General features: G+C 45.8%; 1 protein-coding gene and 2 long non-coding RNA genes across 4 annotated transcripts in view; 2 read left to right on the plus strand and 1 right to left on the minus strand.

Annotated features, from left to right (window-relative positions):
- Positions 1-2,343: 2,343 nt before the first annotated feature.
- On the plus strand, positions 2,344-13,441 carry LOC144930927 (uncharacterized). The gene is made up of 3 exons (XR_013636443.1): positions 2,344-2,397; positions 11,547-11,642; positions 13,008-13,441. It is a non-coding gene; the product is annotated as an uncharacterized LOC144930927 (long non-coding RNA).
- LOC140895054 (uncharacterized) lies at positions 9,776-26,157 on the minus strand. 2 transcript variants are annotated; one of them, XR_012154053.2, is made up of 4 exons: positions 25,558-26,157; positions 14,394-14,482; positions 13,021-13,188; positions 9,776-12,629 (listed from the first exon to the last, which is right to left on the minus strand). It is a non-coding gene; the product is annotated as an uncharacterized LOC140895054 (long non-coding RNA). The 2 variants fall into 2 exon arrangements; XR_012154054.2 differs by having other exon boundaries at positions 9,777-12,629; positions 13,021-13,122.
- The window catches only part of ST8SIA2 (ST8 alpha-N-acetyl-neuraminide alpha-2,8-sialyltransferase 2), a 38,642-nt gene continuing 36,288 nt past the window's right edge, over positions 25,283-27,636 (plus strand). The window contains exon 1 of the mRNA XM_073304211.2: positions 25,283-25,617. Coding sequence (XP_073160312.2) covers positions 25,517-25,617 — 101 coding nt within the window. The 5' untranslated portion in view covers positions 25,283-25,516. The remainder of the gene's footprint in view (positions 25,618-27,636) is intronic.

The following is a 27,636-nucleotide window of genomic DNA, read 5'->3' on the forward strand; positions in this document are numbered from 1 at the left end:
ATTAAGACTGGAGAGCCATGCAGTAAAAAGACATAGCCACAGCTATAATACCTCAAAGTCCCCAGCACTACCAGGTTGGAATCTATGCTCCACTCCGGCTGCTAACTCAAGATGAAAAGAGACCATGAGTGGTGTAGCAGGTGCACAGAATGTGCACGGATTACATGGCCCCTAAAATCCTTAGTCATTCTTACTAAGATGGGGCTTGTCCACCCTGGGAAACTACATTATGTTAGAAGATGACCTGCAGATAACTAAGATATTGTCTCTGTTGATCACGGTTAACCCCAACAAACGGCTCACATTATGTTTAACAAGATAGCTCCCATCCACACTGAGTGCTAAAGCATATTTAGCATTTAATTAGTTTCCACGACTTGTCATTACATTCTGAAATGCTGAAATTTCCCAGGGCAGAGAAGCCCATGGACAGACCCTGTCTAAGATCAGAGGGGAGCTTTTACGTGGCTATTTGGCCCACGAATAGGCCATTCTCCTTTCTAAGCTATGATAAACTGGTGTGTGCTGTAGCTACTATTGTTATGGAAAGTGGCACACTTGGAGCCCAGCTGACCTTTGCAGCTTCAGGCTGGTTGTTGAACATCACTAGTGGCACTTGAATATTGAGGTCACAGGGCCGCTAAACCCTTTTATTTTCAGAAATACCTGCCTACATTGCACTGACCCAGTTTAGCTCAACTCTAAAAACAAATGCAGCCTAGAAGTACAGTATGAACACATACATTGTTCCTACCACCTATGTGTCCCTGCGTGTTACTGAAAAGAATTCAATCTTCTGTGGGAGGGAAGGATGTTGTTCATTTTTTGTTCTCATTTTTTTTAATTTTCATTTGTGTTTTTCCCCCAGAAGCGATTTGCGGGGCTAAATAGAAAGGGGCTGATTCTCCACTCCTTTAAGCCAGTTTCACATCATCGTACCTCTGCTGAAGTCAATGGACTTACGCTAGCATTGTGGAGCAGAGAGCCAGGCTCAGAATGTCTACAGCAATCCATGGTGGAGCCCATATGTTGTGACCTCCAGAGTTAAATGCCTGCAGACATTAAGGACAATTCAGGGCTGAAGTCATCCGGTGTCTGACACAGAGGAGCCAGCCATGAATCATTGCAGCTTAATGAGGAGTAGGTTGGTGGCTGTACATTGATGGGGGAATATATTCTGAGCTCTCCACCAGACATTGACTGATTGCCTCCAGCTTATTTTTTGTGAGGCAAATGAAATGGGTTCATAGAAGGTGATTTTCATGGTGGGATTTTAGCTGCATTCACAAAGTTTAAAAAAGGAAAAAGGCTCTCACCTGCTGTTAACCTTCAGTGATGGTGGAAAAAAGACACCACAATGAGGTAAACATCTATTAAGTTTGCTTTTTAAAATGTCACCTTTAATTAAATCATTTCAAACATTTAAAGGGCTCATCAGCTCCAGCCTGGCCTCTTTAAAGGGATGTGCTCCAAATATTAGACAGAGCCCTGGTTTCATCTGCTGCCAACCTAGTTTGTCTCTAACAGGGAACACAAGAGAGCTTTGTGTTTCTCCCAACTATTTGGGCACAGAAAGCCAGCGGGTGTGACGTCGGCATCGTTCTGCAAGGCACATCATGTGATGGAGGCATCTCAGGTGAGGACACTGGTGAAGAGAATCGTCTTCTGGATTTGGAAAGAGGGAAAGCGTAGAAATTAGAGATGGAAAAGGCCTATGAGGTCATTAGTCCATACTATCTCTGCCAGCTCTGGAGTAAGCCTATGATATGTTCTCCAGTGCTTTTGCCCACCCCAGTTACAAATGATGCAAAAAGGGGTCCCCACAGCATGCCTTAGGAGGCTATTCCACTGTCTATTTCCTTACATTTGGCCCAAATGTTCTTTGGTTAATTTCATCCCTCACTCACTAGAAGCCAGTGATGTTTTTCTTTCCCTCTTTTTAGGACAGAGAAACTGAGGGGGCATCTTTGGATAGGGAAAGGGTTGTGGGTGGATTCTATCCTGGAAGAACAAATAATACTAATTTATTGGGAAATATTATTGTAATTCTACATCACCTGAGCACCCCATCACAGGAGCTCAAAGTGCTTTTACACACGTTTTTGTAATTCACAGCACTCTGCTGAGGTAGGTTAATATTGCCAAGCAACTTTCTTCCCACATACAGAGCAGGCTGTGACCCAGAACCCACTGCAGGCATTTTTTACAAAATAAGGAATGAGCTGGAACGCAGCTCCCCAATGGTAGCCCCCACAGCATAGGGTTCTCTCAGCTACGGTGTTGCCAACTCTCATGATTTTGTCATGAATATCATAATCTTTATTGTTTTCCTTAAAACCCCAGCTCCTGGAGTCAAGTGGACATGTGATGACTTCAGTCTTCATTCTTAAAGAAAAAGTAAGTTTCTAGCCCTCATGGCTGTGGAGAAAACTTCAAAATGTGACCACAGGGCACCCGAAAGGTTCAAAAAGCAGAAGGCAAATAAAAAGAAACACCAAATCTATTATTTTTATATCTCGTGATTTTAAAGCCAATCTTGTGATTTTTGGTGAGTCTGACTCATGATCTTTGAACATTTGGTGTTGGCAATACAGCAGCGTCATCATTCCCTTGCCATAAGAAGAGTTTCATGAACCACATTTCTGTGTCCACACAGGTTGGACGCTCAGTGCTCAGGCCAGCGTATTGAGAGGGGTGAGCTTGTGTTCTGCCCTCCCGCTCTTCACAACGGGGAGGAATCAGGGCTTGGTACGGAACCAGCATGTTAGTCTTGTTGCTTAATGCATTACTGAAAGGTGCTCAGAGACGAAGGAGATGAGGCTGACCGAAGAACCTGTATAGGACAGAATAGAGATGATTAGACTAGAACTTGGGAAGGGAGAGGGCTGAGGGCAGTGGAATAGTTCCTTGAATGACCGAAGGTAGCAAACTGGGGGGAGTGGTGATCTCTCTTCCCTCAGCCTCTTTTCAATCCCCTTTGTTCTCAAAATACCTCTTTACCGCTGTTCCTGAGACTCTCATCCCTGCCCTACTGAACCAGCACGTTTGGGCCTGGGAGCTGAGGGAACCATTTTGCTTCTGAGGGATGCAGCTTCTGGATGCTTTGGCTGCAGGGTGTGACTAGCTAAACAGATCTCAGAGGGGTCTAAATCACACAATGTGTATGGATCCTCACTTCATACACTGATATCTGAGGAGCATTTTCTATCAGCTGGTAACAGAGCTGGAAGAAATGTTCAGCACAAACCCCCAAACCAGATGAAACTTGTCTGGTTTGGGGTTTTGTTTCAAACCTGGAACCCTCAGATCAGGTTCACTGGAAGCTTTGGGGAATATGTGGGGGAGAGGGGCAGGGGTGCAAACCTTTGGGGAAAGCCTGAGGCACATTCACCGTTTCAGCTGTAAGCCACATGAACTTTAGTGGTTGCATGAGTTTTCTGACGCAAAATCAGTCAAACCTTGGCAGTTTTGTCTGGGTTTTCCAATGGCTGATCTGCTGATTGGGCAACGACTATAGCTCCACAGCCTGTATGTATGTGTGAATGCCTAGGCAAACGGTTTTCAGAAGGAAGAGGAAATGGACGTACAGCAATAATCCTCAGCCACTCCAGCCTCTTGGGCAGGGACACCCCACTCACTGCTGGGACAAGTCAAACAGTGCTTAGAAAAGAAAATGGCTGCCCCAAGGAGGAGTGTCCCAATCTCTGACCCGGAGACTAGCAGAAACCATTGATCTATACTCAAGGCAATGATCTGACATCCAAATGCTCCCTCTTATGTTCCTTGATCATGGTGTTGCTGCTGATTAGCATTTGAATGGGGCACCTAATTAGAGGGAGGGAGAGAGACAGACAGACCACAGGCAGGGCAAGTCCTCAACTCCTACCACTCACGCCTGCATATGTTCTACTGATTAGTGTCTGAATGGGACCATGATTAAAGAGACCACGGCCATTGTGCAGCCTCTCAATAGAGTGGCTACATTCAAGGATTTATTTCAATTAAGACTTGAATAAATGTTTTGCAAATGGGAGCCTCTCCTGTTGAATGGGACGAGCTTTTAAACACCTCGGAAGCATAATTCTATCTTGTTCTTTGCCTTATCATGCCAATCTGTGTGTGTGTGTATAGCAGCGACATGTTTCAGTTCAAGTTTTGATTCGAACGTATCGATTTTTATTTGTTCGTGGGCTTTGTTGTTCAAAGAGCTGCTGTCGACCCCTGGTGGAAAACACTTGAAAACCATTCTTGGGAGAAACATTTCTGCCCTCTGAGGCTACGTCTATATGTGCAGCACCGCTCTCCTGTTGGCACAAAGACGCACCGCCATGAGCAGCAGAAGCTATGATGGCGGGAGTGCAGGCAAGTGCTTATGCTGGCGTACTTTATGTCGTTCACGAGGATGGTTTATTCACCCCCCTGAGCAACACAAATTATGCCAGCGTAACCTGTAGTGTAGACATAGCCTTAGGCATTTGTGCTGTGTGTGAGTTCTTCCACCAATTGCGTTATTTAGTTCAATGATTAATTCACAGTAGCATCTAGTAGATCGATCCAAGATCAGGGCCAGCTGAAGGAACGTTGCAATATAAAGGACTGGTTAATGGCCCTATCACACCCATAGAGGACTACATATAAAAGGCCTCCTCCCATCGCTTTGAATGCTGGGAAAGGGAAATAAAAATAGGTAATGTGAAGATTTTTCTTCTCTTTGCTGTTTGAATTCTCACAGGGCCAGAGAAACCAAACTGAAGCCAGAGATTCCCAGGGGTTATCTCCTGGCTCTGCCCTGAAAGACACTTTGAATTGACAGCTCACTACAACTATGTCACTCTTAGGATTTAGATGATAACTCATTTGTGTGTATATGTTTGCTTGCTTTAACCTGTAAATAACGCTATTATTCCTTTTTTCTAGTTAATAAACCTTGGATAGTTTATTACAGAATTGGCTACAGGCGTTGTCTTTGGTGTAAAGATCTAGGGTACCAATTGATCTGGGATAAGTGGTCTCTTGGGCCCAGAAGCTGCTTGCTTTAACCTGTAAATAACGCTATTATTCCTTTTTTCTAGTTAATAAACCTTGGATAGTTTATTACAGAATTGGCTACAGGCGTTGTCTTTGGTGTAAAGATCTAGGGTACCAATTGATCTGGGATAAGTGGTCTCTTGGGCCCAGAAGCAACCTGAATATTATGTGATTTTTGGTGTAAGTGACCATTTATCACCAAGTACAGTTTGGGTGTCAAGACAGGGTGGAGAGTCTCAGGGGACTGTCTGTGACCCCATGGTAAGACTGTTTAGTGATCCAGAAGTTCACATTTGTTACTGGCTTAGTGAAATCTAATTATAAGAACATAAGAGCAGCCATACTGGGTCAGACCAAAGGTCCATCTAGCCCAGTATCCTGTCTTCCGTCAGTGGCCAATGCCAGGTGCCCCAGAGGGAATGAGCAAAACAGGTAATCACCAAGTGATCCATCCCCTGTCGCCCATTCCCAGCTTATAGAACATACCACCAATTTGGGGTGTCCGGCCTGTCTTTGACAGTCTGCCCTGAGGTACGTACTCACATTTGTGAGCCACTCCAGACAGCATGAAAACAGGTACGTCTCCATGAGCTGGTAATCACACCTCCTGGGTCAAATGAAGACATAGCCTAAGTGACTTTCCCACGGTCACACAGGAAGTCCGTGAGAGACCATAAATCTTAGCGCCGTGCATTAACCACAAGGCCGCCCTTCCTCTTCTAACTATAGGCATGTTCATGTCAATAAGACTCTTCAGCCACAATTTTCAAACCTGGTTGCTGTTGAATGAAAATGGGAGTGCTGCTGCAGAGCCGCAGCTCCCACTGACAGCTTCTGATCTGACGGTTAATCAGATCTGAACGTGAGAGGGCCTTGCAGATCAGTTCAGGAAGGCTGTCCCATGCATGAGGAGCATTATGGACGAAAGCCTAAAGATTGGCTATGGGAGAAACAGAGTGTGAGCCCAAGCTGGTCTCATTAGCAGAGCACAGAGAGCAGAGGCCTGGGCAAGTAAATAGGGAGGAGCAGAGTTTGGCGGGCTTTGGGCAAGGACAAGAATCTTGATCTTGATGCAGTGGGGAAGTTGAAACCCAGAGATGAGATCTTGCACACAATTACTTAAAGGATCAGTGACCATTCTCTCCTGTAGCACCAGGTCAAATGCTCACATCACACAGTGTTAATTCCAGAAATAGGCTATAAATGTGAGCAGACCACTTTTTCTCATCGGGCATTTAAGAAACAACATTTTTTTCCCGTCTTTCAACGAGTGAAACCTCACTGGCAGAGTTTGAGAATGAATGTTCGGCCCTTTCTGCCTCTGAAATAGAGTCGTGAACCTAGCTCAAATCTTTGCCCTTCGCGCTTTCATAACCTCCAGGCTGGATTACTTGTTCATGGCTAGGGATGAAAATAAACTTCCCTTAAAGAAGGTGAGCAGCTGTAACATGGATCATCAGGAGTGCATTATCTAGATGCTTGGCTTACTACACTATGCCCCCTCAGAATACTGGGTCAAATTCAAAGTCTTGGTCCTATTCTTCAAAGCCTTCCAGGGAACTGTCCCTAGCTACTCAAGAAATTGCCTCTGCAACAGTGATCTCCCCTCACTGCTACATTCCTCAGGACCTGTCAGCTGGAAGGGTGAGACTCATGAGAGCAGGAGACAGAGCTTTCACTGTGGCTACTCACTCCCTCGGGAGATCTGAATGACCGTGGAACTCAGAAGTGTCAGAACAAAATGGAAAAAAATCACTCCTTTGACTCGACAGCAGCTTTCCCACACTATCAACCAGGAAGGCGAAGGAGGCAGAAAAAGAGAAGGAAAAGGTAGATGAAGAAAGAAGGGCAAATTTCCTTAAAGGGCCATCTTTGCAGGAAGGAAGGAAAGAGTAAGACATGACTACAGGCCAGTCTTTGGAGATTTTGAAACTATTAGGTGCCCTGACTCTGGTGGGGATCTCTGTAAAAACGTGTCAAGATCTCACACCCTTTGAACAGATGTTTCTTGGATTTTAAGACATTGTTTCCCATGGGCAAGACTGTGGATGTTTTGACACCTGTGCAGCCGGCTGACAGGTGGAAACATGTAAGGAGGCCCTCTTCCCTCTTTGAATAGCTTGTGCAAGTGTACAATCACACCTCCATTCCCTATGAAGCACAGGGCCTGCTGGCTCAGTGTGCATAAGGGCTCCTGGCTTCCATCTCCACATGGCCGCCTGGAGCAGACCCCCTACTCACCAGGCCAGTCAAGAAGGAATTGAGCAAGGCCATAGTATGTTTCCCTCCCCAGCTACTCATCCTGGAAAGCTGTTTCTCTCTGCTGCATGCCTGCTACAGTGCAGAATCACCCTGCCTCCCCCAACAAGCGTATTGATTGTCTGGCACAGGAAGATGAGCCAAGTTCCTACTGTGAGGTCTAGTGTGAAAGTGGGAGCCAGCTGAGCTCCTGCCCTCAGTACATTAGCTCTCTTAATACTCCCGGATTTTGGGGTCTTGGTGCCCCTGATTGAAATTCAAAACTCCCAGCGATTTCTTTCCCCTTTCATTAATTTCCTAATGTCCCAGTTCTGCTGAGATAAGATCGGGCCAAGGGCTGTGCTCACACCACTTTATTTGTCACTCTGATCAATAGCAAACTTGTTCTGGTGCAAAGGAGGAAAGGACAGAGAGGGGTCTAATTTCCAAATCCATGGAGGTGGGAGAAGATTTGAAGATCCCTCTGTCCTAATTATTCTGCTGTAGAGAGGGGCAGCAAAGCCTAATCTAGACAGCAATAGACCAGGCAGACACACTAGGAGATGGGGGTAGGTCCTTAATATTACGAAGTTCAACATCTCCAAACCTCCAACACTTGTATAAAAAACTGATGGGGGGAAGGGAGGACTTGATCCAGGTTAAAATGAAGCAGGGTTTTTAAGCTTCTGTAAATGTATGCATGTGTGATTGCATCCCATTTCATTCCCAGTGTGCACAAAACAAAGGATATTTTTATTACAAGCCTTGGAGCAGTGAGTGTGAATCCAACTCCTGAGTAGTGAACAAAAGTTATTGCCACCTGATAGCTGTTTGATGGCATGTGTGAGATGAGTTTGGTGACTCTCAGTACAGTGCCTAGTGATCAGATGTTAAATGATCACCAACATTCAGGCAAAAAGGACGATGGTATGAAAAATGCAGGATGGCAAGCCACAAATGTGTTGTTAATAGTATAGAATCATACACTGTACAAACTCATGTATGAATTTCATAATGTATGATTCCCTTGCATGATGACTTCAGAATAGCATGTTGCTAAATGCAGGACAGAGTGCTTCCTAGAGGGATGTAGGACATTAGAATAAAGGATGGCCCTTAAGAGAAGGCCTAAGTGGTCCGCCTACTATGTTTTGCAATGACAAAAAGCGCCACCACAATTGGCACCTTTGTTGGCAGTAAAGATGGACTCCCAGTCATAACTTTCAGACCCCAAAATTCTGGGATATTCAGATCTAGTGTTTTGGCTGGATCCAGGTGACAGGGTATCATGTGCTAGAAATCCTCCATGGAGATGCAAAGCTATTCTGCTGACTCACCTGGAAACCAGTCCTGGTGGGTCCTATTAGCTGCAACCCAAGCATATAAAAGGAGTAAAATATCCCTTTCTGAGCCAGAAACACAGAAGATTGCAAGCAACCATGATTGAAACAGTGAGGTTGATCTGTTGTAATTTAAGATAGCACTAAAGATAAGTCTGAAGCAGGGGGTAAGTTTGTACCTAACCCAATGTGCGTATGTGTCAGAAACAGAGATGGAGTGTCTCCTGCTTACATACCACTATAAAGAGAGGGGTCAGTTGTGAAATCTGGAACTTGATTATACATGTATGCACATCCCTGCCTGCTAAAAGTCTGAGAGTGTTTGAATATTGGGTTTTGGCTGCTTATCTCCAGTGTGAAACTCTGTAGAAATCCCTGCATGCTGCCATTTTTAAAATGAAATCACGTGCCCTCTTCTCTAGCGCCTGATTTTGGGGAAGTTTGGCTCCAGATGTAGATTCAAACTTTATAGTCCAGATCCATCTCAAGTGTCTGTCTTTGGCCTTCACTACAGGCCAGAGGGTCTTCTCCATTCAGCAGCCATATGAGGGGTAAGAGCATTTATTGTTCTGGGGGATTGTTCCAATAAGACACAGAAACTAGAAATGGTCCCATGCCTGCAAAATTCAGTTCCAGGCCTGGAAAGGGTGGAAATGTTGGGATGTCAAGTTTTGGTTCAGCCCGTTATAAACAGAGGCCATTTGAAAATCCACACTCAAGTTCAGAAGCTGGCTATCCCAAATGTTTGGATCTGACTGAAGGTGGTCAGAAGACCCTACAGTCAAAGGACACTGATCACATGGGATAAAACTACTTGACCCTAATGGATGAGCTCTGATCAAAGCACAGCAGAAAAGTCTTAACACCTGTAAGCCCCCGGGCCAGGTTTCTGTCCAGCTCCAGATCTGTTGATCCCAGTGCACATGAGCAACACTGGCTGTCATTTCACATGTAATCCCAGCTAGTCCCAGCAGTGCAGATCCTGTCCCAGCCTCCCACTTTCTAAATTCAGTATCATCAGAGGGTAACGCTTTTATTCCCATATTCCGTGCTGCTTTACCAGACAGGCTCTCAAACCTAATTAAGCTTTGCATTATCATTGTTTTTATCACATTAAGATCCCACTTGGCTCTCAGCAGCATAGACCACAAAGTCAACACTGCATCTTTAAACAGAAACAACAGATTTTGGTTCAATTAAAAATTCATTAAAATGTAAATTAGTTTGGAAATTTTTTTTTCTTCCAATGCCTACTCAGTGTGGTACTTTAATTGCACAGAGTGTTCAAAAGAGTGGGACTCTAGGCACAGAGAGAAATTGATCTCCATGTACTCACCTGGCTAAATGATCTTTGAAGGGCATTTAACCCTTTTCCTTCACCCACTGCAGCTTCTGTTGTCACACAGTAGATCTTCAGTTCACCGCAACACAATCAATTGCCTTAGTGATCTGAACTATGTTATTTTACAGCTATGGTGAATGACTGATTGACATTATCATGCAACTTTGATTCCTTTCCTCTCGTCTTCCTTTGAAATTCTCATATTGCTCCCAGGAAAACTTTTTCCAGCAAGGCCCATCTTGAAAGCCAGCTGGTTCATAGCAGATTTGACTGGGTGTGCCAGAGTAAATTTACGAGCCATATCCCTTATAGAATCTGCAGCAGCCCTGGAGGTGTAAGTCCATTCTTACTAGACCATGCTTTGCTTCTAATGTGCTATAAAAATATGTGTGTGCGTTATTTTTTATATCTGTATTTTAGTTTAGTTTTCTTAACATGGTAAACCCAATCACTATAGCAAGTTCATTAGGTGTCCTTAATTGCTAAGAGCACGCTCAGAACGTATGGCAAATGCAACGTAATTGAGAACTAATTAACTTGTTATAGTTATCTCGTTATATGCCAATTAAACTTTTAAACATTCTTTCCAGTAGATAAAGAAACAATAAAATTCCATCGGGCTAAATTCAGAGCTGGGGTAAATGGGGCAACTCCAGTGACTTCAACTTGTTTTAAATTTCTCTCTTTCCGTTTTTTCCATTAAAAAGAGCCACACAAACAAGGGGCGGGGGGCGGCGATTGACTGTTCCACAGAAGCAGTGGAAATGTTTATGCTCAAACTGTTGTCAAAAGCAAACAAAATCAAGAATAATATTTTCTTTAACCTCTTACAGTCCAGTCATCTGAGGTGTTACTTGTAATAACAGGCAAAAAAATATTCAAATCAGAGAGTGACTGTTAAATTCATAGTGCTTCTTTAATGTTTGTGAAACATTTTGAAGGTGAAAACATTAATTGTTAATTATTAAAATAAAAGGCAAACTCTCTGGGCCTCTTCGAACTGACAGTAAAATCACTGCCTAGATTTATTTATCACTGTGAAAAGAGACATGGGCATGAACACACCACATGGGGGTGGGGTAAATTAATGAGATTTTCCCATCCTGGGAGATATTTCCTACTTTTTTTTTTTCCAAACTGAAAATGTATGTGGGAAAGGATTAATTCTGGAACCAGAATATTATAATAATGAGAGCCGGAGAAGGGATAGTTAGGTGCTCATATACCATTGTGCTTCATGGACTGGTGTTGGGGTTGGTCCTGCTTTGAGCCGGGGGTTGGAGTAGATGACCTCCTGAGGTCTCTTCCAACCCTGATATTCTATTATTAGATTAGATTAGATGAAATAATCTCTTGAAAGCAAACAGGGTGGCACCTTTGTGATACTAGGCAGCCACGAAGAGCCAAATCCAGCCTTTGGCAGGTACTTTGGGAGTTGAGTCTATTCATATCTAGGCTGAATCTGGTCCAAAAAGTTTAAATTAGAGATGGGTCTGGACAGGTCAAATTGTTTAAGAACATCATGACCACCCACACCTCCCTTAACTTTCTTCCAAATCCCAAACTGAACCTATCTTTTCTCTCCTTGCTATTTCCAGGAAGCTCCGTGGTACAACGAGAGAGGCTGTTCTCAAGCGATTTTCCCACCTAACTTTCCATGCCAAGATGACAAAACCCATCCAGAGACCTTTCAGGTATTTGCTGCATCTAAACATTGTGAAAGTCTCCCATAACTCCTGTGGTTTAAATCGGCACAATTCCCGGAGTGGAAAGAGTGTGATGTAGTGTTATGGAGGTTACTGGCAGCACACCAGAAGACTGGACTGCCCTCTCCTGTGCAGTTCCCCAAGATGTGCTAAAACAGCAAAGCTTGCACAGTCAAGGATTGTGTGTTTTTATTACATTTTTACAATGTTTTCATTACGTGCTTTTATTCTATTGTTCTAAGCTGCTGTAATGAAAGCTGGAGCGATAAAAGTTGATTGATCACTACTTTTCCATGTATAAATGGAGGGGTTTTTTTCCACTAGGAATGCGTGAACCTCAGAAGGTTCAAGAGTTTGATTGAATGCAAAGACCAGGCATCAAATCCAGCTCCAGTGTAAACTCGCTGAGGTCAAGACCTTTACGTTGATTTTTCCGAGTACTTGTCAGGTTATTGGGACATCAAGTTTGCAAAACGGGGCTGGAAATCTGGTGAGAAGGTCTATGTGCGATCTAGTGGTTTGTTTCATCCAAGCTTTTTTGTTAGTTTGGTATTATGTGGGTTCCCATGTCCTGAAATTCTAAAAACTAAAGGAGTTTTTATTTTAAAAATGCCATAGTTGACTTCAGTGGGAGTTTTGGGTGCACAGGGAAGGCAGGGTCAGGCCCTTAGATAAGGATGTACTATTTATAGTTGAAGTCAAAGTAATTGTAATGGGTGGATTCCCTAGTTCTTCTTCCAGTGCTGATTTTTGTGTGTGTAACACTGTGGAGTATGCATGAGCTCCTTGCATCTGAGACCATAGGATTCTTGCTAGCAATGTCCATTGGTCTGGCCTGTGTTCTTCTCCTCCTCATGCTCCAAACCCAAGGCATAAAGGGGTGATGTGAACAGATCACCTCTCCCATTCGTCCTCTACTGCCGCATGGTCTGAATCAGAACGCTCCAGCATCCCAAGCTGATCCTGTCTTCAAACCTGCAAATATTGTAAATAGAGTTATTGTTAGTTAGATTTAGCTCTAGTTTTCCTAGAATTAATTTCTAATTAGAATGTGAGGACTTCTCTTCCCCTTGGGGAACCCCCTTCCTTCCCAATACAGGACAGAGATTATGCCCCTACTCCTTTCCAGTCAGCAATGACCACGAACAGTGCCTTTATTGCTTGGGAGAAGCCATTTTTCATGGAGTGTACCATTTGCTGCTCTTTTCCCAGCCTCACCCAGCAATCACAGGAGTTCAGGCTTAGGAAACATTTCATGGATTGGGCAACGAGGCCAACCCTGTGCTTTGGGCAGAGGTGTTGAGAAGTGCGCCTGCTAGCACCATGACAAATTCCTCTCTCTTCCCTCTTTAGGGACCGCTCTTACGATGGGATACTCATCCAAGAGGTGGATTCCCTTTTCTGATGCAGAGCCGTAGATCTGGTGCCATATAAACATCAAGGAAAGGGTTTTCATTCCAGATACTTCCTGATCACCAAGAAAAAAGGGAAGATGGAGACCCATCCTGAATCATCAGCAACTCAATGTCTTTATCTGCAAATTGAGGATTTGGATGGTCACCCTAGCATTAATAATCCCATCCCTAGACAGAGACACTTGGTTCATAACTCTCGACATGAAGGATGCCTATTTTGACATTGTCATAAATATAAAGGGAAGGGTAAACCCCTTTGAAATCCCTCCTGGCCAGGGGAAAGCTCCTCTCACCTGTAAAGGGTTAAGAAGCTAAAGGTAACCTCGCTGGCACCTGACCAAAATGACCAAAGAGGAGACAAGATACTTTCAAAAGCTGGGAGGAGGGAGAGAAACAAAGGGTCTGTGTGTCTGTCTATATTCTGTCTTTGCCGGGGATAGACCAAATGGAGTCTTAGAACTTTTAGTAAGTAATCTAGCTAGGTACGTGTTAGAGTATGATTTCTTTAAATGGCTGAGAAAAGAACTGTGCTGAATAGAGTAACTATTTCTGCCTATGTATCTTTTTTGTAACTTAAGGTTTTGCCTAGAGGGGTTCTCTATGTTTTGAATCTAATTACCCTGTAGGGTATCTACCATCCTGATTTTACAGGGGGGATTTCTTTATTTCTATTTACTTCTATTTTTATTAAAAGTCTTCTTGTAAGAAAACTGAATGCTTTTTCATTGTTCTCAGATCCAAGGGTTTGGGTCTGTGGTCACCTATGCAAATTGGTGAGGCTTTTTATCCAACATTTTCCAGGAAAGGGGGGGTGCAAGTGTTGGGAGGATTGTTCATTGTTCTTAAGATCCAAGGGTCTGGGTCTGTAGTCACCTAGGCAAATTGGTGAGGCTTTTTACCAAACCTTGTCCAGGAAGTGGGGTGCAAGGTTTTGGGAAATATTTTGGGGGGAAGACGTGTCCAAACAGCTCTTCCCCAGTAACCAGTATTAGTTTGGTGGTGGTAGCGGCCAATCCAAGGACAAAGGGTGGAATATTTTGAACCTTGGGGAAGTTTTGACTTAAGCTGGTAAAGATAAGCTTAGGAGGTTTTTCATGCAGGTCCTCACATCTGTACCCTAGAGTTCAGAGTGGGGGAGGAACCTTGACAGACATAGACATTCATCCCTCCCTCTGGAGGTTCCTCAGGTTTGTCGTAGGTCCAAACAACTACCAATACAGGGTACTTCCCTTCAGACTAGTAACTGTACCCAGTGTGTTTGCAAAAATATTCTCAGTAGTTCGCAGCACATGTTCGTCACAATGGCTTGACAGTCTTTACATACCTAGATTATTGGTTTTTGATGGGCAGGTCCTGGCTGGAAGTTCTGACCTCAGTGAAATCGTTGCTCAATCTTCTGGCATCACTTGGCATCTGTGTGAACACAGAAAAGTCTGTCCTGGCTCCAACACAGATTATACAATCCATAGGAGTGACTCTGGATTCTATCAGAGCAAAAACTTGTCTTCCCATAGGCAGATTCCAGTAGATGAACAATCTAGTCAATCAAGTCAGGAAGAATCCAAAGACATCAGTTCATTCCTTCCTTATCCTTGTAGGCCACACGGTGTCATACACTTATGCAACACCTTTCACAAGGCTTCTCTCCCGTATCTGCTAGGTTGGCTTTGAACAGTTTATGCACCAAGAAAAGACAGCATAGACAAATTAGTAATGATTTCCTCCAATGTGAAGGATCCTCTAACTTGGTGGGCAAACACAGAAAGTTTGTGTGGGAGTTCACTTCCTTCTTCCACACCTGAGAGACCCTTAATCACAGATGCATCATTATGAGGTTGGGGCACCCCCCTGGATGAGCACAGCCACCTAGACTCCTTGGAAGGCCAGAATGCAAATAAACCTGTCAGTGCTGAGAGCCGTCCAGGAAGCCTGAATGGCGCTACATCAGTGCAAGCCCCAAATACAGATGTGCAGTTGCAGCTCTGGTGTAATATAGGGCTGGAATTGGTGTGGCTTACTCTGGTTTGAAACTGGGGTGAGCAATTCTGGTATAATGTGTTTACACTGGTGGCTAGCTACACCAGAGCAACAACAGTACAATATCTCCAGTATAACATGCCCTCCTATGGAGATATGGGAGTTCAGCCCCTCACAGGATTGGTTTCTTAGCTTCTTGGTGAATATATCTCTGCAGTTAGTACAGTCTGCTTCTCCATCCAGCTTCAGTAGAAATTTCCAGGCTAAAGAAGTCTTATCTGCCACTGATGCCATTAAACATTGATTCGTGCCTTTCTTGTACTGTGCCTTAGACTCATCCTCTGTAATTCTTCCTTCACTGGGCCCCAGGCCATGCTCCAGAGACTGCAATTCATTGTGAAATGCCTCTTTCAGGGCTCTTGCGCCCAATAGAGACTTTTCCCCAGATAGTTTAGAGATGTCTATAAAGTCGATGAGCATCAGTGTCCAAAATTCCACAGGGAGGCCCACGAGTGGGTAGGACAGAACACCAAAAGGGCATGAGATGATGTGTGCACCAGGAGGGGAGATGCCAGAACTTTTTAGGAAGTAGGTAACAAGGATCTGGATTTCTTAGAAGACTCACAGCTGTGATTTATTCATAGAAAGAAGGAAGGGAAATCTTTCCGCTTCCCCACACTGAAATTCTCCGTTCCCTGGCTTTAGTCACGAACCTCCCAAGCAGGAGATGTATATCTCCACCCTCCATAGAGTATTCTGCATCCGATGAAGTGAGCTGTAGCTCACGAAAGCTTATACTCAAATAAATTGGTTAGTCTCTAAGGGGCCACAAGTACTCCTTTTCTTTCTGCAGCTTGTGTTATTGTTTGCTAAATATTGTGGCACATTGTTTACCTCACTCTGCAGCCTCAAGATCTTTCTGCCGTTTCTCTGCTCTAGGAATTTCATAAATAAATCACTAGGTCAGGAAGTCTCCCTCTTTCTCCCTCTCACACCCTCCACTCTGTATTTGTACAGATCATTTAAACCTGCCATGAATGCTACTTTTGATTGCTCCCCTCTGATGGTATCTCTGTGTACTAGGCTTAATCCGGCAGAAGACTGATCATTCATACTCCTGACCACAAAGAACCCTAATGATCTAATACCATAGTACAATCAGATGTAGATATTACCTGAATGTAAGTTTGTTTCCCTGGTAATGTAGACATCTAAACCTACAGACCAGGTGTTCAAAGGAGTGGGTTTTCAGGGGCTCAGTACCATGGCAGAGCCAGATATTCAAAATTATCTCAGCTCCCATTTAGGCACCTGAAAAGACAGCAGGATTTTCAAAAGTACCCAGCCCCAACTGCTCCCATTGTGACTTACATGCATCCAACATACTGAACTCTTTTGAAAATGTGGCCAAAAGTGACTGTTATCAGGTCTCCCACTTAGTCCTTCTCAAGACTAAACATGGCCAGTTTTTTTTAAATCTTTCCTTATAGGTCAGGTTTTCTGACCTGCTTTTCAACACAGCTGTAAAGAGTGACTGAGTTTCTGCCAAATTCAGGACAAGATGAACTACTGGAATCTTTCTAGTAGAGAAAGGCCAGAACAAGAGCTTCAAATCCAAAAATACCCCTGAACTGTAGCGCTTTTGAAACTCAGCCATAAACATCATGATTAGGGTTTATTACAATATCAGGCCAAAGAGAAATATCACATCCTAACAGCTTTGAACTGGGCTGAGGACAAAATCCAGGTCTGAATTTTGTATCTGAAGCCCTTCTATGTTAACTAGTCACTTTAAAGCTATCAGTGTAAAGGAGAAACAATAACCAGTTGGGGCTTATTTAGTGCAAAGTGCTGTTAAATTTGAATCACTGCAGGTTGGCTATAGAAAATATCAGTGTTATACACACACACACACACACAATCCAGTCCGATTAATTGAAAATACGGTCTTGTTTAGCCCAATTTCATTATAGTGCAAGTTACCAATATGTTATTGCTCTTATGAATGAGTTTTACTTCTAAATCAGCAGGCTGGCCCACTGGATATGTACAACTCCATGCCTACGCGAGCGACAGTCACACCTCCAGTTGTAACACAGGCTTTGTCTACACTACCAAGATTTGTCGACAAAACTTAATGTTGACACCCAAAAGTCGACAAAAGAAAAATTGCCAAAGGGTGTTCACACTTGCTCCCTCTGTCGACAGATCATGTCCACATAGTGGGCACCATCATCAACCGGGTGAGCCATGCATTGTGGCTATGTATCCCACAGTGCAGTGTTGTGGGAAAGTGGAGGTGATCACTGCGCATCTTGCGAGGATTCCCTCCCGGTTCTCCCACAGCCTCCGCAGCTGCCGGGAGCAGCATCATGAGTAGCTCTGGAAGCTCTCCATGCTGAGGAATGTCAAAGCAGTGCAGCGGTCTCTCCTCCCACCCTCCCTGAGACAGCAATCTGCCTGCCGCTGCCTTCCTAGTGCAGGGCAAAACACGGGCATTCCAATGATTTTCTCTTTGTTCCCCAAACGGAACAGCACCCTCAGCTGTCAGATATTTCCCGCAGCTTTGAAAGGGGAGGGGCGCATGCCCGCAGAGATCAAAACACTGAGCAGAGCAATCAGGCAAGCATTGTGGGATACTGGTGGAAGCCAGTTCTGTCGACAAAACAAACAGCAGTGTCTACACTGGTTCTTTGTCAGCAATAAAGGGAGGGGAAAAGAAAAGAGTCTCTCATGGAGTGGAAGTTTTTTGTCGCCAACACCAGGCGTTTTTCCCCACAAAAGTCTCATTGCAGTGTGTACGCTCTCACTGTTTTGTCGCCAAAAGGCAGTTTTTGGCCACAAAACTTGGTAATGTAGACAAAGCCATAGACAAGAATAAGGCTGAAGTGTGTAGGCTCAGGGTAAGTAGGGAATAGAACAGGTAACTCTTGTGCCTTTTCTACAGCAACATGATCTATGAAAGATTCCTTTGTTTGTTTGTTTGTTTGGCTCTATGTAAGGAAAATTTGCAAATGCAGATTTCTATGGAATTCTTTGACTGCTTCCATGAGCCTGTGAAGCTGACACTGGGTTTGAACTTAGTGGATTTGCTCCCTTTGGCTGTGGAGGTTTACAAGGGTCGATGAAAACGCAGCAAGAACCAACATTCTTTAAAGTTAAAGCCTCCTCCCGCTTGTTTCCTTCTCTTTCTCACTGCCTTGGGCACCTCTGTGACCCTGTGCTCATCAAGCATGATCAAAACATTCCCAAGTGCATGGCCCCCCTGAGAGAATGCTCCCCACCCGCTACATACACACACTGCCACCTAGTGGTTTGATAATCCACCAAAGCTTGACAGCAACGAAGAGGGGCAATGCAAATCTGGGGATTTCAGCCAAATGCCATTAACGCTGCATTTAAAAACTTGACATCCGACAGTACTCAGCTATGTTCCACCTTCCCAAATTGGAGGTGCCCTGTTAGAGATGCACAAACTGCCAGGCTATAACGGATTGGATACAGTGCCAGCTGTGCAGATGCATTTGGAAATATCACTACATTAGCACCAGTCTCAGATAACAGGAGGTACAATTGTCACACGTTTTCTACCTTTTCAGTTTTTTGTGCGTGTCTAATTGAGGGGGAGGAGGAAGGACCTTATCTCTTGTGACTAGTGGTGGCACAACTGAAAAAATTGTTTTTGTTACCAGGTGGAAAGCTTTTCACATGCAAATTGTCAATATCATTGCAACGTAGTTTTTTTATTCATCTAAAACAGTTTATCTGACCAGAAAAAAAATAATAATAAAAAGAAAGATTATTCTTGTTTTATATCAAACATTTCACTCTGACAATAGTGAGTTGTACACAATGAAATGTTGGGATGGATCACCCCATTTTGCAATTTCCTATGGGAGAGAAAAAACAAAGGAGAATAATGGACAATTATCTGTTTTGGACATTCATGCCAAACAACAGTCAAGTGGCTGTTTATGCAGGCTTTTTATTTTCTCTTTTTCCCCATCAGAGAAATTGGTACATTTTTATAGTTGTGTATTTTGTTGTCTCTTCATTGTTTACAATTCCCTCTCAGAAGCTGGGAAAATCATGTCACATTCCCTACTGATTCCGTCCTTTGCTATTGATTTTTACTTCCAGAAAATCCTAATAGAGCTTGAAATTAATACAATTTAATTTTGTGCTCTCCATTTATTTTGTGCCAAAATGAGGATCTTCGCTGCTGTTGCACAGCTCTAGGTATACAGAATATGGCAGAGGTCGACTCCTGAGGACAATAAACACTGGGAAGAGGAGTACATTGATACTTTACACTCTCCATCCCAAGACAGTGAGGATCATTTGCTCCAGCCCAGTGAACCAGATATAAATATTTCTCTCTTGAATGGTTCATCCAAAAAGTGGAATTTAGAGGGCCAGATCCTAAACTGGAATAAATCAACCCTGTTCCCTTGATTTTAACCTACATCAGATTACCACAACTGAGAATCTGGCTCGATATGTCTTGCCTCTTAAGTGAAAAACACACTTCTAGACCCATGAGCCAAGTCATCCAATGATCTCAAAGCACTTTGCAAGCAGCACAGTATCTCTGTGAGGTAGGTAAGTGTTGTTTTGCATATAGTTAAACTGAGGCACAGTTTGAGTGACTTTGTCTAAAGTCAAACAGATCTGGGAAAAGAACCGAGGTGTCCTGGTTCCCAGTGCCTTGCTCTGCTCACTGTAGGGCTGCTTAGGCATAATTAGATGTAGATCCATTCGCCAACCAAAGATGCAATGGATTCTTTCTGCATCGATGAAGTGAACTGTAGCTCACGAAAGCTCATGCTCAAATAAATTTGTTAGTCGCTAAGGTGCCACAAGTACTCCTTTTCTTTTTGCGGATACAGACTACACGGCTGCAATTCTGCAAGAGTGGGGTTTATGCAGAAGTGGGCTCTGCTATGTATGACAAGAGCCTTCAGGAGAAGATTGGGGACACTGAACCTTGCCAAATCTGCAATGCTGCTTCCTGCTAATGAACTTGCTGAGGAGGAACAGACACTTCCTGGCCTGTGGGAGATGTTTCACTTTTTCAGGAGGCCTGAGGCTTTCACTGGAGGAAGCGCCTGTAGGCAGGTTATAGTGTTGATAATGAGGCTATGAAAGGTTGTGGCCGTGGTTAATATAGGCTTCCATTTGTCACGCCTGTTTGTCATGTCACCACACTGTTTAGCTGTATAAAATGGACTGTAAACTTTGTTCATTTGGGACTGACAGCTGTGATAAAGGTTATGTGCATTTTACAGCTTTGCAAATTTGAAGGAGAAAGGTCTCACTGCACAAGGACTTATCATTCATCATATCGCAGAAGACACTATTAGATCATTTTGTCTGTCCCTCCCCTGCCAGTTCAGGATGCCACTGCTTGGCTTAATGGTGCCTCCTGCTCAGGTTAAAGACTTGGTTTTAAATATGTAGAACTTCTGCTCTCTCTACACATCTGTGTCTTTCATATCTGCATTCTAAATCCACTCTCTCTCCTCAAGTTGTCATTTAATATCTGCATTCTAAATCCACCATGCCTCCTCAAGTTGTGGATTGCACCCTCAGCAAGTTTGCAGATGACACTAAACTGGGAGGAGTGGTAGATACACTGGAGGGTAGGGATAGGATAAAAAAGGACCTAGACAAATTAGAGGATTGCGCCAAAAGAAATCTGATGAGGTTCAACAAGGACAAGTGCAGAGTCCTGCATTTAGGACGGAAGAATCCCATGCACCATTACAGACTAGGGACCGAGCAGCTAGGCAGCAGTTCCGCAGAAAAGGATCTAGGGGTTAGAGTGGACAAGAAGCTGGATATGGGTCAACAGTGTGCCCTTGTTGCCAAGAAGGCTAACGGCATTTTGGGCTGTATAAGTAGGAGCATTGCCAGCAGATCGAGGGACATGATCATTCCCCTCTATTTGGAATTGGTGAGGCCTCATCTGGAGTACTGTGTCCAGTTTTGGGCCCCACACTACAAGAAGGATGTGGAAAAATTGGAACGCGTCCAGCGGAGGGCAACAAAAATGATGAGGGGGCTGGAGCACATGACTTATGAGGAGAGGCTGAGGGAACTGGGATTATTTAGTCTGCAGAAGAGAAGAATGAGGGGGGGATTTGATAGCTGCCTTCAACTACCTGAAAGGGGGTTCCAAATAGGATGGCTCTAGACTGTTCTCAGTGGTAGCAGATGACAGAACAAGGAGTAATGGTCTCAAGTTGCAGTGGGGGAGGTTTAGATTGAATATTAGGAAAAACTTTTTCACTAGGAGGGTGGTGAAGCCCTGGAATGGGTTACCTAGAGAGGTGGTGGAATCTTCTTCCTTAAAGGTTTTTAAGGTCAGGCTTGACAAAGTCCTGGCTGGGATGATTTAGTTGGGGATTGGTCCTGCTTTGAGCATGGGGTTGGACTAGATGACCTCCTGAGGTCCCTTCCAACCCTGATATTCTATGATTCTAATGTCCCTAGAGAGTTAACTGTTATTTCTTGAATCCTTGGAGCTATTGTATGGGAATTTGGTTAGTACAAACTGATATTTATAAAAGGTCAAAAGGAAATGTAAAAGTGTCTTTCCTTTCTTTTCCTTGCCTTCAAAGCAGAGAATGCAACATTGCATAAAGAACTTGCTTTTGCCACTATGCAAAGATTTTTTTTTCAGTACTCCCAGTATTTAGTGCAGAATTCTATGAGTGGAGAATTATTCTCCAAATTACCAGAGGCAAGACGATATAATAGTCTTTTATTCTATTTCAGAACATATTACTCTTCCTTTACGGACTGTTTCCACAGTTTACTCTAATCTTCCTGCAACCTGTCTTGTAGAGGAGATATAAAATTGAGGCCCTGCCACATTTGTGCACCTGTTTAATTTTAAGTGGGGAATAGTCCCAGTGGCTTCAATATACAGTGTGACCAAGAGCTGCAGAATCAGGCCCATTGTTTGTGACGCACTTTGGGATAAATAGCATATTAGCAAAATAGGGTGTGTTAAACCCAAATCTTGCACCATCCTTTATGGGAGAGTCTCAGACTCCTCCAGAAGGACTGTGTGCAGGCTGAAATATATTGTACTATGGTCTGTATGTGTTATACTGATTTTGTGCCTATATTCAAGGCTGGACTTGACACCAAGTCAAGGGAGCCAGACACCATCCTTCACCCAGGACATTGGCTCCCCCTCCAATACTGGATCAAATTCAAGGTTCTGGTCCTCATAGCCAATGCCTGATCACCTATATAAGGTCTTTCCCTCTGCAGTGCTCCAAGAACACTCCACCAATAGGCATGAGGCAGCTGATGGCACCAAGAGCAAGATTCTACAGTGTTCTCTGTGGAAGAACCTAACTATGGAGCTCTCTGGTATAGGACATCAAACTCAACTCACGGCGTGCCTCCTTCAGGGCCTGATCTTGTTTCCATTGCAGTCAATGGCAGGGCTCCCACTGACGGACTTAATGGCAGGTGGATCAAGACCCAGAGCAGGCATCTATTTACACAAGTCTCTCCTTAGCAGAAGGGATGACTCTCCAGCCAACAAGCCCCATTTCCTAATAAAGTCCTCACCCGGACAGACAAACAGCCTATGGAGTATGACTCCTGCCACAGGCAGAGCATAGAATCCTGCCCTCCTGCCCAGACCGCTCTGAGGCTGTTCTGATATTTAGCCAATGTGGCTGGCACACTCTAAACAGAAGGATCAGACAGAAGGGACTGAAGCACCATCTGGGGTGGAGCAGGCAGGGACCCTGAGGAGCAGAACTTCTGTACCACTAGAGATTCACATAGCAGGGGAAAGTGCCGATTGTGTGGTGTTCCCAAGAGTCACAGGATGAGAGCGCCACTCCTCTTCCTCCTAGGAATCCCAGATGCCAGCCATCTCACTATCCAGCCTCCTTCTCAAAGCCCTTCCTCACCGCACACTCTACAGCCTATTCGTGAGGCTGGCCACGCTGCCCATTTCCTGTGGAGCCTCAAGATGTGGTGAGCAGAGAAGCTGAGGAAATGGAAATTGGAAGGAAAACAAGCCTTTTTTTCTGGATTACTGCAGAGGGGAAATTATGGAGCTGTTTCCACTTCCACAATATCTAATTAAACCCAAAGCTCTTGCTATGCTCCATTCTGAATACTGGATACAGACTCTAAATCTACTGGATATGCTCTAGTATATACAGAGGCACAGTGTAATTGTACTGGACTGGCCTATGCTGTATTTTAACCTATAAATTCACAGTCCCTGATGGTTTGTTTCCCCTATTTACAATTATATTAAATTTCAAAAACCCAGCTCCCACAGGAGGCTATGAAAGGGCAACAGGTACAAAAGACCCCCGCACCTCTTTCATACTGGCATCTAGTACTAGGGGAACACACCACACTACACCCCTGGCTACCCACAAAATATTGTGCCACTTTAACTATACTGGTGTAGTTATATTGGTACAACCCTCCACATACACTCAGTGTGGGTGCACTTATAGTGGTAGACGTGTTTTATCAGTGTATCTCAGTCCCATATAACTACATCCACATCTGGATTTGTACCAGAATATCTATAATAATAAAAAATCACACCCCTACTCAACATAGCTATACCAGTACAAAACTGAGTGTAGAATAGAAAATGGCAGTTCTCCAAGTGGCCCATTTAATAGCCCTGTTTTGCTTAATAGTCCGCCTATTCAGGCTAAAGATGCTGTTTTAAATATGTAAGCAATTAGTCTCTCTCTCTCCCTCCCTTCCCCTCCCATCCCATCTGTGCCTCTCCTATCTGCTGCATTATAATCCACTGCATACCTCTCCAGTTTGGTGGCATGTATTACACCAGATAATTCACTGTTCTGTCCAGCAACCTTTAGCTCAATTGTAACAAGCCTGGGTTTGGACACAGCAGGCCAGCTTGGCCTTGGCTAACCCCATTGCATTATTGGCCCTTTATCTCCATGGCAGGATCCATCCTGGAATCATAGCCTCATCAATGATAAGGCTAGAAGGCAAGAACCTCCTGGGTCATTCTCTGGTCCAACCCCTCCTCCTTTTTCCCTCCTCCCACCCTGTCACACACACACACACCATCACAACCCTGCCAGTGAAAGAAATTGCAGCTCTGACCCCAGCAGCCATTTCTCTCCAGCATAGAAACTAAGATTCTGGCTGTAGCTCGCAGCAAGTTACTGGGGCTAGGAGTGTGACAGGTCTCTGGGAAGTAAGACTATTGTGTGCCTTTGCTGGTAAACACAATGGGCCAAATTAATCCCTGATGTAACTCTAGTGAGATTGAGTCACAGCAGGACAATATTTTATTATTACAAAAGCAGCATCCCAATTTTCAAATACTTATTTTCCCCATGTTATATATTAATACTAATAAGGAATGTTAACAATTAATCTTATATTATTTATTTTTATATAGTGCTTTCTACCCCAAAGGACCCCATTTAATGTATACATTATACAAGAAGTGGAAAGGTACAATCACTACTGTAAGCAATGTGATTATAATAATCATCATTATTAAGAGTATGTTTTGTTCGTAGAGGGACAAACCTGCTACCAGCTGGCACTCCCTCCAATACATGCATAAGCAATTGACCTGCAAAAATTCCTCCAACACCTGTATTTACGTGTGCAGATTGTGTACACAGGAAGGCTGGGGCACACATCATTTTGTAGGTGCAAAATACTTCCATGGGCATTTTTGCCAGTACAAATCTAGAGGGCTTGGCTATAAAATTTGGACCCCTGTGCAATGGGGTGCTGGTCCATGACATATAGCGCCTTTCATCTGAGGATCTCCTAGCGCTTAGCAGACATTAATAAATGAAGGTTCACCACACCCCCTGGGCAGGGGTAAGTTTTAATCATACTAAGTCCATCTTCTGCACATGGTAGATCTCACATGGGTCCATAAGGAGAGGCCAAAGGTTCTGCCTATGCCAGGGTATAGCACCTCCGATGTCATAGGAGGAGTGTGCCCAGTGCTGGCAATGGATCTGCCCCACACTTGAGAAGGGGGGGATGTTACAAAGCATTTGCCTCTGCCCACCTGCCCTTGTCTGTGTGAGGGGAGTGCAGGCAGGAGCTGCTCCCACTGCTGTCCCCAGGTGCCGGTCTGTGTGTCAGACAAACTTTGAGGGGGGGAGGGAGGGAGGAGGGGGATACATTTCCCAGCCTCTGTCTCCTTCCCTCCCTCCCTCTATCAGTGTCAGGGAGGGTGGAAAAAGCTCTCTCCTGCTCCTTTGCAAAGAGGGGACCGGGCTCTGCCAGCAGCCCCTGCCCACCCCCGGGCTGCGGGGAAGGGCGAAGAAGGAGCGAACCCGGCGAGTCGGGCAGCGGGTGAGGGCGTTTCTCGGGCGAGCCCCCGAGCCGCTGGCCCTCCCGGGGGGCTCCGCCCAGGACCCCAGCGCGGCTCCCCAGCCAGCCGCCCCCCGCCCCCGGCCAGGAGCCATGCAGCTGCCGTGCCGGAGCTGGGCGCTGGCGCTACTCACCCTGCTCGTGGGCTTCCTCATCTTCGTGGACATCTCGGAGCTCGAGGAGGAGGAGACCGGGTAAGCAGCTCCGCGCCCTGCCCGGCTCCCCGCCGCCTGCCGCCGGGGAGCGGGCTCCGGGACGGGCGCTCGGGAGGCACGGGTGGGCGCTGGGCTGCTTGCAGGGGGGTCGACTGCCCGGCGGAAAGGGGGTGCTCCTTGCTGGAGGGGACAGGGTGCCGGGGTGGGTGCTAGGGGTGGAGAGGGGTGCCAGGGTGGGTGCTGGGGGTGGGTGCTGGGGGAGGAGAGGGGTTCCGGGGTGGGTGGTGGGTGCTGGGGGGAGGAGAGAGGTGGGTGCTGGGGGAGGAGAGAGGTGGGTGCTGGGGGAGGAGAGGGGTTCCGGGGTGGGTGGTGGGTGCTGTGGGGAGGAGAGAGGTGGGTGCTGTGGGGAGGAGAGGGGTTCCGGGGTGGGTGGTGGGTGCTGTGGGGAGGAGAGAGGTGGGTGCTGGGGGAGGAGAGAGGTGGGTGCTGGGGGAGGAGAGGGGTTCCGGGGTGGGTGGTGGGTGCTGTGGGGAGGAGAGAGGTGGGTGCTGGGGGAGGAGAGAGGTGGGTGCTGGGGGAGGAGAGGGGTTCCGGGGTGGGTGGTGGGTGCTGTAGGGAGGAGAGAGGTGGGTGCTGGGGGAGGAGAGAGGTGGATGCTGGGGGAGGAGAGGGGTTCCGGGGTGGGTGGTGGGTGCTGTAGGGAGGAGAGAGGTGGGTGCTGGGGGAGGAGAGGGGTGTTGGGGTGGGTGCTGGGGGGTGGGTGCCGGGGAAAGGAGATGATGGAGGAGAGAGGAAGGAGGGGCGGGGGGTTCAGGAGAGTTTCTTTGTCTGGCTCTCCGGGTCTCTTGCCTTTGCCGGTGTGGGAAGGGGGCGTGTTTCGCTCTCTCCGCTCAGGGACTGAGCATTGAGCAAGTGGGGAACGAGGGTCTCTGAGAGGCGAACAGGGGGTGCGGGGAGCAGGAACAGGCCCGACTAGCGATGGGGGAAGCCGGCACCGGTCCCGGTCCCGGTCCCGGCGGGATGGGGAGCAGGTACGATCCCGATGTGATGGGAGGAGCAGATGCCGGTCCGGGTGGGGATAGCAGTGGCAGGTACCGGTCCGGATGGATATGGAGGAGCAGGTTCCGGTCCGGATGGGGATAGAGGGAGCCGGTACCGGCCCGGATGGGGACGGGGAACTCGTACCGGTCCGGGTGGAGATGCGGGGAGCCGGTACCGGTCCGGATGGGATGGGATGGGAGTGGAGAGAGCCCAGTCTGAAATGTGCAGGGGTTTCCACGAGGTGGGGCTGGGGTTCTGTGATTAACTCCCTGTGCGCCCCATTCCGCCCCCCCCGTCCCCAGCTCCCCCTTCTGCTGCGCTTGGCCCTCCCTCCTCCCCTGGAGCCCTCTGTGTCTTGCTCCGAAGGCTCCTACCTCCTCTACTCCAGCCCCAGGCTGAGCCAAGCCTAGCAGCTATCTGCGGTGGGGCTGGGCATGACTCCATCCCATAATAACCTACTCCTAGGGGCCGCTTGGCATTAAAAGGCCAAGCATTCTATAGGGGCACAGAGTGGGGATGGACGGGGCACGTTATAAACAGCGCGGGATTTCTGTTAACCTGCGGAACTCACTGCTGCAGGCAGCATGGAGGCAAAAGATCTGACGTTTCTATGAATCAGAGTCGCGCTAACACCATCCAGGCTAAAATGACAAGGGTCCCCTCACTCCTGTTAAGAGCAGGGAAAGATTTCCCCTCCTCCTTCCCAGCAAAATGAGTGCCTAGCACACAGCTGGCACCATAAAATAAATTCATTAATCCTCTTCATGGTTTTATTATTACATTATACTGGGTGCATTTCCTGGTGCTGAGGGCAGGAGGGGTTACAGAGGGCAATAACTTTCCTTTGAATCACCAAGAGACAGGGACACTGACCTAGGTGGACCATTGCTCTGGTCTGGTTTGGCAGCTCCTATGAAATAATAAAGCTGTTACAATGTATTTAAAAGGTGGCTTCTCTTCCCTGCCCCATTTCCATCAGTCAGACAGCTCTAATGGCCCTTGGAGGTTCAGCTGCAC

Source organism: Lepidochelys kempii, chromosome 10 (assembly GCF_965140285.1).
Source record: "Lepidochelys kempii isolate rLepKem1 chromosome 10, rLepKem1.hap1, whole genome shotgun sequence".
Classification (NCBI taxonomy): domain Eukaryota; kingdom Metazoa; phylum Chordata; order Testudines; family Cheloniidae; genus Lepidochelys; species Lepidochelys kempii.